The sequence below is a fragment of the Brachycentrus maculatus genome, unplaced genomic scaffold (assembly GCF_059751285.1).
Source record: "Brachycentrus maculatus isolate JH-2025_06_01 unplaced genomic scaffold, ASM5975128v1 h1tg000090l, whole genome shotgun sequence".
NCBI lineage: Eukaryota > Metazoa > Arthropoda > Insecta > Trichoptera > Brachycentridae > Brachycentrus > Brachycentrus maculatus.
Genome location: NW_028280844.1, coordinates 1,122,501 through 1,135,288, shown reverse-complemented (window position 1 = coordinate 1,135,288; position 12,788 = coordinate 1,122,501). Strand labels below are relative to the sequence as shown.

General features: G+C 28.9%; 1 protein-coding gene across 1 annotated transcript in view; it reads left to right on the top strand.

Annotated features, from left to right (window-relative positions):
• Positions 1–578: 578 nt before the first annotated feature.
• LOC148310644 (neurotrimin-like) overlaps positions 579–12,788 on the top strand; it is an 89,695-nt gene continuing 77,485 nt past the window's right edge. Inside the window, exons 1-2 of the mRNA XM_088258032.1 lie at positions 579–1,025; positions 11,690–12,329. Of these exons, the coding sequence (XP_088114158.1) occupies positions 12,257–12,329 (73 nt within the window). The 5' untranslated portion in view covers positions 579–1,025; positions 11,690–12,256. The remainder of the gene's footprint in view (positions 1,026–11,689; positions 12,330–12,788) is intronic.

Genomic DNA, 12,788 nt, shown 5'->3' with positions numbered 1-12,788 from the left:
GAGTATTACTATATTTTTTTTCTGTTCATACTTAATGCTTACATAAAACAATAAAAAACTTGATCTATTGTGTTTAATTACTGTGAAAGCATGAACGAATTTTATATATGGCATAAAAAGAGTTCTAAAGTGAGTGAAAGTATGCTAAATCATTTATTATAGTACGATGAACCTGTGACATTGAAGCTAGTTTCATAAAGCCTGTCACATATCTTAGCTCCAGAATGGCCCTGTCAAAATCTGTAACATTCCTTTATTAGGACTTTTTTTACTCTATAGTATTCAAATTATATTCAACGCGTTCGTTTACACGCGAAAACTACAGTTTTATTACCTCCATATGTATATAACACACCCACATATACAGTGCTTTAGCATTCATAGTTAACGATATAACTTAATCCCAGATTCGTTAGAGCCTCTTTCGATCGTTCTGAACGGAAATATTCAGGCTTTCAGGAGCTTTAGGGAAGGGGCAGAAAGTGGTGGGGAGGAACGCTCGCGGGACCTCAGAGGGGGCAGAAGAGGAGGGGAGCAGACTACGGTAGTCTCTCTTATACCCTCGACAGGTTCGGACGTACTACGTGTCACCGTAAAACTGTGTAAGGCTAAAATGTAGCTCAAATTGATAAAAATAATTCATTACCCACCGCTGTTTTGGCGGCTCTTGAATTAGACCGGCGGATTTATTTAATGGTATTCAATTAATCAGCGCACGAATTTTTAAAGAAAACTTTATAACTGATTCAGTGTTGTTTAAAATTACGAGCGAATCAAAATGATTAACGTGTTTTTAAGTGGTTACATATATATCAATACTTTATTTGATATTTAATGAACATAAAACTTTTAATACATAATAAATCAATCATCATAAATTCAAACTTGTATTAAATATAATATGGTGTGAACATTTTTATTGAAATAATTCATATTTAATAAATACTGTGAAAAAAAGTATTTTATGGAAACAATAATGACTGTTTCACGCTGACGAGCTGATAATCTGGATAATTTATGAAAAGGTATCATCATATATGTACTCAAATATTATAGATTTATATACGTTTGTAGTTATGAAATTATATTTACTATTAATACTGTTAAATTTTAACAAGAATGGTCATATAAAATCACATTATATTGCTTAATTGATGTCGGTAACTCGTTTTACGCTTTAAATAGTTTTATTGTTATGTTTTTATATTATCAATATATTTGTGATAACTTAGAATCAGAAAAACTAATATTAACGAATATTTAAAAAAATAATCCTAAATGGGAGAAAAGTTATAATTAACAGAAGCTTGTACTTTTGTTCAGATATTTAACTATTTTATTCGTTTGCGAAAAATGAAATTAATTAAATTTTGATGAATGTTACCTTCAGAAAGCTTTTTACAACGAGCGAAAGCAAATTATTTACGATTATCTTAACAAACGTGTTTTCTGAAAATTGGCTTTTTAATTTTAATTTAAAAATTTATATAAACTTACATGGGTTTTTAAAACAACATTTGAGTTTTTAATAAGAAACTTCCTTTACTATTTTATAAATTATTAAAATTAAATATACTTCGACTGAAAAAAACGACGTCATAAGTGTATTAAAACATATAAAGTATTTTTGTACATATTTATTTTAGCACATACTTATGTACATTGAAAAAATTTTTAAATATTTTTTTTAAGTTTGTTTGATGTTTTTTTACTGGTTTTATGATTTTTTTCAAATAAATTGTTTAATAGCAGTATGTTATTAAGATAAAAAAATCAATTTCAATATTTGATACGTTTTTTAATTTAACTCACTCGTACATCAAAAAGTTTTATTTTGACATTAATCAAATTTAAAATAAATCAAAAGCATTTTTTGACATATGCTACTATTTTTTAAATATCATTTTGCCATGAGCGCCATAAGTTTGATTTATTTTGAGTAAAAGTCATTTTTTTAAATGCGTGTAATCACATAAAATAATCGTCGAGTTGTGGACTCATGTAGTTACAGATTCTTGATTCGAGTCCATTCTAGCACAACATGATTATGTTTTTGACGTCATGATTAGACCTAAAAAAATTGTGTAAATTTGAAATATTCTTGTTTATAATAAAGACACAATTTATTTTCTTTTCCACAACAAAATATTGAAAGTATTTATATGTTATAATAATCAGCGCTTCAACCGTACTGGGCTTATCTGAAGGCTTCTGAATCTTGATATGCTTTCAAATATACCTTGCTTGTTGTAAAGCATACGAGTGAGAATACTAATGACATCTATCGGACGTTCCACAAAACATTTCTCACGTACATGTATGTTCCAGATTGAATCTGTACATAAAAAGGTTACTATTTTTTCTTTTATTCGTAGTTAGTAGTGTAAAGAGCTCCACTTTAGCTCAATGAAATATTTCGATGTTTGAAATATTAAAAGAAAACATGAGTAAAAAAATACGTATAATTGCTCTACAATATATATTTTCTCGATTTCTTTTTATTTTGTAAACTGGTTTTACATTCGATTTTCACCGTTTTATACGTATTTTAGGTGTCTTGACAAAGCATCGTAAGTTTAGCTCTGAGGTGCACAGACTTCAATATTCTCTTTGCATACCACGTATATGTCTCTTCTCATGAGACTCTTCTCAAAGTCAGGCATGAATTTATATTAACAACTAAATTGAATTTGATTTTACATAAATCGTCGATCTACTTATTCTTTCACGTTCCAAAAACAATCTTAAAAAATACAACAGCAAATAAATTTATGAATAAATTTTTAAATCAAACACAGATTTCTTGAATCTACTAAGTAGTCATCTTCTTCTTCTTCTTTTTGTGGATCCTAGGGATCTGTTTGTGCCTCCGCATGTCGATCTTGGGATGTCGACTCCCAGCTGTCTTTCCATCTTTTCGGAGGTCTGCTTGGGGGTCTACAAAGTAGTATTTTATTAAAAACACATAAAAAATAATATTGTGACAATTTTTACGCCTAGTTATGGCATTTTCAAACGAATGTCATAACAGATGACAAATAAATTTGTCATCTGTTTTGTAGCGTTTGAAAAGTTGGTAAATACATACAGCTCTTCATATATAATTCACAATCTGGATTAGTTTTCCTCCATTATGACAAACTTACAAATTAGTCAAATTCTAACCCACCGTTGATGTACATATTTTCTACGATACAAAAATGCCGGTCTCAAATATTCAAATATATACAAGGCATCTTCGGTCAAAATAATTACTGCTATAAATCTACTATTCAAACCGCTTATGGACTAATAAATCAAAATTACTATAATAATTTGTTAAATTTAATTGCGATGATATTAATGACCGCCGCCTTAGTTCAGTTGTAATCGCATTGGGCGCACGGGGTATTGAGTTTGATTACTATCTACAATATAGAGTTGATGAATTATAAAATATTTATCCACACCGCATTAATTATATTGAATCAATGAACTTATGCAGCTTTTACATATACGAGTATGAACAAAAATTTTGTTTTTTTTTATGAATCGTATCAAAATGTGAATCGTATCGACTTCTAACCATTTTTCATAAATATGAAATACTTGATTATACTAAGTCTTTCTCGGTCTTCTACTTAACAACTAAATACATTCGCCTCATAAATTCCTTATACCAGCCGTTTATTTTGAGTAATGACTATCGACTTCTAACCATTTGAATGAATATGAAATACTTGATCATATCAAGTCTTCCGCGGTCTTTTTCTGCTCAAATACCCAACTAAATTACATACGCCATATCAATGCATTATACCGTTCGTTCCTCACTCATTCGTTCCTCATGTCAGCACCATCTTAATGCACTTTTCTTAATTTTTTGACATCTCAACAAAGATGAAGAAGAATATGGCAGTCTGAGCATTTACGGGGCTGACGACCATCATAGGCTGGTTTAAGTGATCACTTTACACACGTTCACTAATTCTACTCATTATTGACAACCGCACTACTCAAATTCTTGGAAATTCAATCTTTATGAACCAGTTTAGAAACCTTGTTCTTAAATCACTGGAACTTCACTAGAGATATCTATTGGTGAGATGTAAAGAAAAATATTTTTACTTTTCTTAATTTCAATAAATCTTATCTTATCCTTGGATTCATTCTTAGTATTATATTATATATACCTTGTATGAAAAATACAAGCACCATGGAGGCTTACAAATAATAACCTTTGGAAATGTTAGTAATTCATCCATTTTAATATTTCGGATCACTTATATGACAACCGCCTCCATGGTGTAATGGATGTCACGCTCGGCTACCGTACTAAAAGTCCTGGATTCCATTCTCATGGGATTCAAATAAATATAAAAGTGATTTTTTCACTCTAATATTTATGCAATACACCCCTGGATTGGTACCTGAAGTGGAGGGCTGATCACCTTTCCTTCATATGTTAACGATTGAGATAACACTGCATTTATATGATGCAGTTCCTTATGCAACACCGGGTGTGGATAAGGGTTTGAAGAAGAAGAAGACATATGACAAAATTTTTCTAATTGGCGTTAGTTTGAAAAATTTACAATATTGTGAACGATATTGATACTGTAAATTAAAAAACCAAGAAGTTTCCAACCGTCTCACAAGCCTAAAAAAATATTTTTAAAAACTTATTTTATATCGTAGTCGTACAGGAAAAAGTGACCAACTTACAAAACGTAAAATGTTCCGGAGGGCCATTTAAGTCACTTTTGCTTGGCAAGAAAATAAACATCAATGTAGTTAGTCATTTTTGACAAGACAATATATTATACCTCCAAGTTTAAAATCTTCAGGGATTCTTTCAGGGCAATATTAAGCTAGTAAGATATCAAATAGTCAACGATCACGTTTTTGTAAACAAATGCACTTAGTCACTTTCTCCTGTATGACTACGATATATTTAAATATCTTTTTTGTGTCTATTGGCGAACAATTTGCGGAATAGCGGAATACCGAGGAAACACCGCAACCCTACATAAAATACTATTCTTTTTTTTCTTTATTACCGTTTCAGCAAAAGTAACGTTAAGAAAATATTCGATAAACGTAATTTTAAAAAAAATGGCTAGATGTTGCTCATTATAAAAGCGATGTATTCCTTAAGGCTGACAAACGATTTCGTTCAAACAAGAAGCTTTTCATCTGAAACACCCACGTAACACACGAGGGTGAGTTTCAGGGGATGCTAGCTTAATGTTTTTCCCAGAAGCCATTGAATATTCTCTGGCTTATCTACGATGCGGCCTTAGGGAACGAATGCTGCGCTATACGTACTATACGTACAACATACAACCTCCATAGGGCGTCGCGAAGTTAAAACCGGCCGTAAAGTAGGCGACGGGACGCCTCAGTAATTATTGCGGCGACTAAAGTGCTTATTTTCAGCGATTTTTAAATCTCTCCACGTGTACTGGGTTAGTATCTTATTATTTTAATGAAATACATAACGTTTTGTTTTTTAAAACGTTAAGTAACATTGATAAAAGCAATCGATAAAGACTTACCCCCACTAAATAACCAATTAAATTGAACTTCAAGTCCACTTTTAAAAATTCCTATTTTGATTCATTTGTTCTTATTTCTTTCTTTCAAATATGTATTTTTTTTTTCAAAAGTCAAACCGTTATAATTTTATTTTAATGACCTGATGATGGAATGATTTTCCCGAAACCGGTAGTTCTTAAAAGTGGTATTACACAAAGTGAACGATGAATGACAATGAGAGTGTTATAATAGGTTCCTCATCATTAATTTTTCAAGTAAAAAATACAAATTATTCATTACACATTCATTCATTCTACATGTCCAAACTATCACAACACACCTTTTTGTATCGATAATACAGATCTCGTCCTTTCATTTTTTTCTCATATTACAATTCAAACATCTTAACATCTTTTTGCCGCACATTTGTCTGAGAGATCGCATTTCAATTGCATTTAGGTTACTTATATACTTCTTGTGACAACTCTATGTTTCACTTCTATAAATTAGGGTTGGAACCAGGAGTCCGTTAGTGTACTACCAGTTTAGCTTTCGCTGTTAGATTTTTACTCGCCTAAACTGATTTCAGTACACCATTCACTATGTTCCCAGCATTTACTCTCCTTTCCATATCTTTAATATCTTTCTATCTCTAGAAATCATACTTCTAAAATATATGAAATTATCGACATTTTACATTAGTTCCCCGCTTACCATTAATTATTTTTTAATAAATATTTGTTAATGCGGGAAATTATGTAGAATCAACATATCGCTCACTCTTTTCAAGAACGTCTTAAATAAAAAAAAAATGATTTTTCAGGAAAACGTTTTAAAAGTTTAAAAATAAAACACAATGTATTAAAACTTTTCTTCAAAGTGCAAAAACAACACTTTCTACCCTGTAGCGGGTAAATATTTTGTTAAAGATATGCCGCTCTTGCTGGGATTTAGTACATTTTCTGGGCATTCAGAAAACATGCACAACTGAAAATTGACAATTTTTTATTTATGACGTTCTTGAAAGGAGTGAGCGATATTTTTTTACTTTTCACCCAGATTTATTTCCATCGAAAATAATATTTTATTGTTTGCCAAAAGACAACACTTTTAAATTAAATTAACAGAGTTTTAATGAAGTAAATAGTGTAAAGGAATAATTTTAGCTTCAAAGCGCGGATAGGTTGTTTGAATAAACTTAACTTGCCGATGATTCTTTGTATAACTTGTTAAGACTTTATTTCTTTATAGAATATGTTAATATTTTACTAGTTCGCAATAGGAAATTACACTAAAGTGACATGTCTTACATTTTCATTTCATAAATATCAGTTAAATAACAACGCGAGGTATTTCAAATACGAAAATAATGATTTTATTTTAATTATACTGTAAAACTGTAAAATGTTTTTCATATATCGCTCAATCCTTTTAAGAACGTCATAAATCAAAAATCGTCAATTTCCAGTTGTACATGTTTTCGAAATGCCCATAAAATGTACTATATCCCTGAAAAAGAGGCATATTTTTAACTTAATATTTACCCGCTACAGGGCCGAAAGTGTTGCTTTTGCATTTTGAAGAAAAGGTATTTTTTAATTATTTTTTAAATATACTAAACATTAAAAACGTTCTCCTCAGAAATCAAGTTTTTTTATTCATGACGTTCTTGAAAGGAGTGAGCGATATGTATGTTCAATTTAACAATATATTGAAAAATATTAAGATAAATCGAAGTTTATAAAACAAATACATACACATATATCGCTCACTCCTTTCGAAAACGTCATAAAAAAAAAAACTTGATTTTTCAGGAGAAAGTTTTTAAAGTTTAAAAATATAATACAATGTATTAAAAATAATAATCAAGCTACTTATTGAACTTTTTACTGTGCAACACATCTTTTTAGGTAAAAAAACCTGAAGGTTTTTTCTCCATTTGAAAAATATTTAATGTATTAAAAAAAAAATTAAACAATACCTTTTCTTCAAAATGCAAAAACAATACTTTCTGCTCTGTAGCGGGTAAATATGAAGTTGAAAATATACCTCTTTTGCTGGAATATAGTATATTTTCTAGTCATTTCGAAAATATGTACAACTAAAAATTTACGATTTTTGATTTATGACGTTCTTGAAAGGAATGAGCGATATATTACATCAATCTTATTTGTTATTTACCAAAATGTCTTTTTTTCTTTGAAATTTTACATTCTTAACATATTTCAAAATTTATGGTTTACAACAAAATATGTCCTTACCCCTTGAATCCTACCGTTGTCATATTAAAATCATAATTGTTCTGATAATTTAACATTTTAGCATTTTATCCCATGCTTAACTAATCTGATTTGCTATATTTTATGAAATCTTTCTCTACAACATTTTGAGTGTGTCCAAGTACTTGTTCACAAAATCTGGATTATCTCCAATTACAGGAGTTATTTTCATATTATTTTTTGACATCTTTTCAAGATGAAAAAGAATATGGAAGTCTGGGCATTTACGGCGCTGACGACCGTCTAAGGCTGGTTTAAGTGATCACTTACAATACATTCATTTGCTCAAAAAACATAAATCTTTGATGATTTTCCGTAATTGCTAGTGTTTAAATTTCTAAATTCCAAACCACTATTTGAAAATGTCAAAGACAAGTGAAACTTATTTCAAAAATTGATAAAACTTACAACAGGTATTGGTGTTATTTTACGATTTATTGTGATTTTAAAATTTAATCCTCGATCACGTTCGATCAAAGATTTATTTATGATTAATGCTGTTACCATTAAAATTAAAATTTATTACTTTTGTTTGTGCACCGTGTATTTTTTAGTTAAGGTACAGTTATATTGTAATCATTGAAGTATTTAAATTTGTTTTCTTATCTTACTTCATAATAGATTTTGCGTTATATTTTTTCTTTTGTTCTCATTATTTATTTTTCATTACTGTTTTCTTTGATACTAACATTTTGATACTACTTAAAGATACCGTTAAAATGTTCTTTGAGGTTTCCCAGGGAAATTCCGGTTAGAGAAAAAATACCTTTGATCGTTAATTTAGTTTTTATCCTGGATTTTTTTTATTTCATTACATTTCTCAGAATTTAACGAAAATTTTTATTGTAAATTCCGCTGAAAGTAATCCTCAAGATCAATTTTTGTTTATTTGAAAAGCGAATGTATGTCCCTATATCCCTAATTTTATTCAGTTTATTCAAGCGTTATTTTGTATTACAATATTACAATTGAATATCATTTGACAAATATTTAAATACAATTGTTTTAGTATCATTGCTTTTTGTAATTTAAATAAATACGTTGTCCTTTTATATTTTGAGATTCTGCAGTATTTAAAAAATTAGTCTCACGCTTCGATCAGCTATCAACGCCATGTTTAAGTGACTAACCACCTCGCAATCACGGCACTTAAGTTGGTGGACGCGTTTTGTTTATTTCACTTTTTTATAAGCAGTTAGAAACTGTAAGAACAAAATGATCTTAAGAAGAAAAATAAAACTAATTAGAAGTTAAACGAAATGTTTAATGTACAATTTATTTTTACATTTTCATGTTAAATGTATTATTTGCAAAGCCAAAAACCAAAAAAAAAGTATATGGGAAATTATGTTACATATCATATTAAAACTGAAATTCTACCCAATCAAATATACACGTGCCATATTTAATTAAGTATTATATCGTCTATATAACAAGAAATTTTGATTTCAATGCTTATAATTTTACTATTAAATCTGTATATTTTGTGACAGCAAACGTTTCATCCTGAAACTTAAAAGAAAATGATTTCAACTTATAATATTATATTTTAAGTATGAAAATATACTGTCAAACACAGCAAATACAGTAAAAATTTATGTTAATTAAAAATATTTATGTATTTATAAATCAGGATATTTAATTTACTATAAAATTTAAAAAAATCTAAAAGTTAAAGTACTTAGTTTAAATTATGAATTTGCTTCCTCTTGTATATTTATTTAAAATTGTTAGTACTCTCAATCAAAGCTTACTTTTTATTCCGATCTCTAAAAACCATTTTCACTTTGATATGAGTATACAATAAGAAAATAATTTCGAAAATTCTTCTTTGTTATATTTTAAAATCAACGTAAACGTAACGTTTTTTAAAAATAATTTACGTATTTAAGAAAATGTACATCATTTATATTTCAACTGATGAACAGATAACTACGATATGTGTTTGTTTACACAAATATAAACGTGAATATCTGTTTAAATATTATATATTTAAATAACAAATACAAACATTAGAATTATTAGCAAACTTTTTATTTTGTGAGCTTAATTATTACTCTCTTGTACATGCTTTAACAATAGAATTTATATATTATTACTGTTTAGGTTTCTTAGAGATGTTGAATTTTTTTTAACAAAAATCATGTAAAGAATTGTAAACAAAGTCTTATTTATGAACTAGGAAAAATTAATTGCAAAAACATATATATAAATAATAAATAAAAAATATTTAAAATAAAAATGCAATTGTTTGAAATCACAAAAAAATTGTTTTAATATTTATTTTGTGTAAATAAAACTCAGTTGATTTTACATGCAATTTATTAGCACTGAGCTCATATAATACAATCTTATTATTAAATTTGAATTATCACGCGCTTCACACACGTGCCATCACAATTATTATACATATAATAGACATTTATGGGGTAATAAAATACACTTTTTATCAACATACACATAATTAATTTTAATGCGCGCTGTACGAATGATTGATATAGATAATTATTTTCCGCTTATCTTGTGTCACAAAGCACACAAAAGGATTTTTAAATGTAGGAATAAAACATCCCTCTTTTTATTGCCGGATCTTTCCCCTCACTTAAATAAATAAACAAATATTAAACATCTCTTGGATAAATTAATATTTACCTGGTACGTTATTTTAACAAGGTTCATACCGGTGTAATTTTTGTCCCAGTTCTAAATTATAACCCCTGTTTACGGAACCTCTTGGGTAATTTAGATGACCTCAATTTTTTTAAGTGGCGTATTGGGGTGAAGCAATCTTATAGTGTAAAAAATTATTCCACATTTGTTATTTTACAAATGCGTATAGTCGTTTTACTTGTACTTTATTCTCACTACAATAATAATAAAATAAAAACAATATATTTACACATAAAAATGTAAAAAAATATACATATTCAAAATCAACTTTGTGTTTTAACACAAAATGTAAAAACTTAGGTAATTTGTAGAATTCTAAGTACTTTATTTTACTTTAAAAAATAATTCATTTAAATTTTCTGTACAAGAATCGTTTGTTTAATAAAATGTGAAGAATACAAACACCGGAGCAATTGGAAATAAATCATTGTCTTATTTATTTTGTAATTAGCAGGAATCGAACCCGTGACGCCAGTTTCGCAGTCGACTCTCTACTAATCTATGCCACAGCGCCTGTTAATTACATTGCGTGACCATCCAGGGTAAATCTCCGTTCAAAGTCAAACAAAAACAACAATTTATAATTTTTAATTTTATTTAATGGATACTACTTCTTATTGAAACTTGATGTACAAATGATGCGGCATGCATCGAAACACGTATCAATTTTTTTGAGGAAATAGTATTGTAAAATTTTAATTGAATAGCATATATATTACCACAAAGTGACTGCCAAATCAATTATTGAAAATGTATAATTGACTCAAAAACACTCACTATTTGAAAATTATTTATACACGAGTCCCTCAACGTTAAAATACGTTTCCCAACAATAACTTAAATTTATACTTCCAATCGAAATACGTGTCAGAATAAATTTAAATGATAAAATGATATTTACCAAGTATAACGGAAATTAAAAATATGTAATCATTTTATTAAAATGACTTTTAAAGCAATTACTGATAAATGATTAATCCTAGTCAAAAACATTCGCTAAAAGTACTTATTGTCAACAAATGAAAATATTTTTCCAAATTCAATTCTTCAATAAAAAATATAAAGATATTTAAAGAAAGAAAAAAATACGATTATCCTTCACCCTGTTTTGTTTTTTTAGTTGTCATTAAATCCTTGTAGTTCTCACCCCTTTATATAGGTATCATGCACGTATTTATGAATAAAATAATCAGTTTTTTAACTCTTTGAAATTTTAATTACAGGTTACCTAGATGGATGAAAAACGGAAAAGCTACTCTGGTCAACGTTAACTGCATTCACTAAACACGCCATCGTCTACTCCCCCGAGTAATTGAGTACATACATATATGGTTGATGTGAACAATGAGTGGAGTGTTTACTATAGCGTGCATCAAGTTACTCGACAAACATACATCTCACGTCCTAAAGCGCAGAGTGTTTTAATCGACAACGACGAATTAAAGTTAACTCATAGTCAAGAACTCAAGAAATATAAGTGTTGTAATAAATCCATGTTGTTTTTGTTGTGTGACGTATGAAAATAGCGCTCAATTTATCAAATCTTAAGGAGTTTTATTAAATATAATTTCAGTGCAAATGAACTCGGTTCTAATCAATTGTTAAAAATATGCAGTGAATAAAAATACACAATTTAAGATAAAAACGCTGCATTACGAGGAATATTTTAAAACTGTGTATTTTAAAAGCGGTTTAATAGTCAGTTAGCGTGTTGTTCTCGTTCACTCTTAGCAGTAATTTAGTGGAATGGGGTTTGTGTTTTAATTTGGGGGTGTTCTAGGGGAGGAAACATGAACACCTTGGTTTTCCCGGCCAGGGTGGCTGGTCTGCTGCTTCTTATATCCTTTTTCTACCCCAGTTACGGTAAGTCATTTCATTTCTACCCTTGTTTGCGTTTCCTTATTTCAAACAGCTGTAATGCTTTCCAGGAACTGATTTTATTCCAATAAAAAAAATATTTTATCCTACAGAAATATTAATCAAATTTCGTTGGCTGGCTTTAAGGTACACAGTTTGCAATGGCAGAGTAGAAATAAAAATTTTAATTCAGTTTTTGGTAACTAACGTCAGCTCCCGTTGTGTCGTGGTGCATTTATCTACCGTGCTTCGATTCCCGGGTTCGATTCCCAGGGGGGGTCAAAAAATATATCTAAGTAATTTAACACTCTAATATTTCACAATATTTTGAGTGTGTCCAAATACTTGTTCACAAAATCTGGGTTAAGTATTAAATTAAGTATTTGGACATACTCAAAATGTTGTGAATAAATTACCTGGTCAAATTATGAGCTTAAATAATAAAAATGAAAATAGTATTTTCTG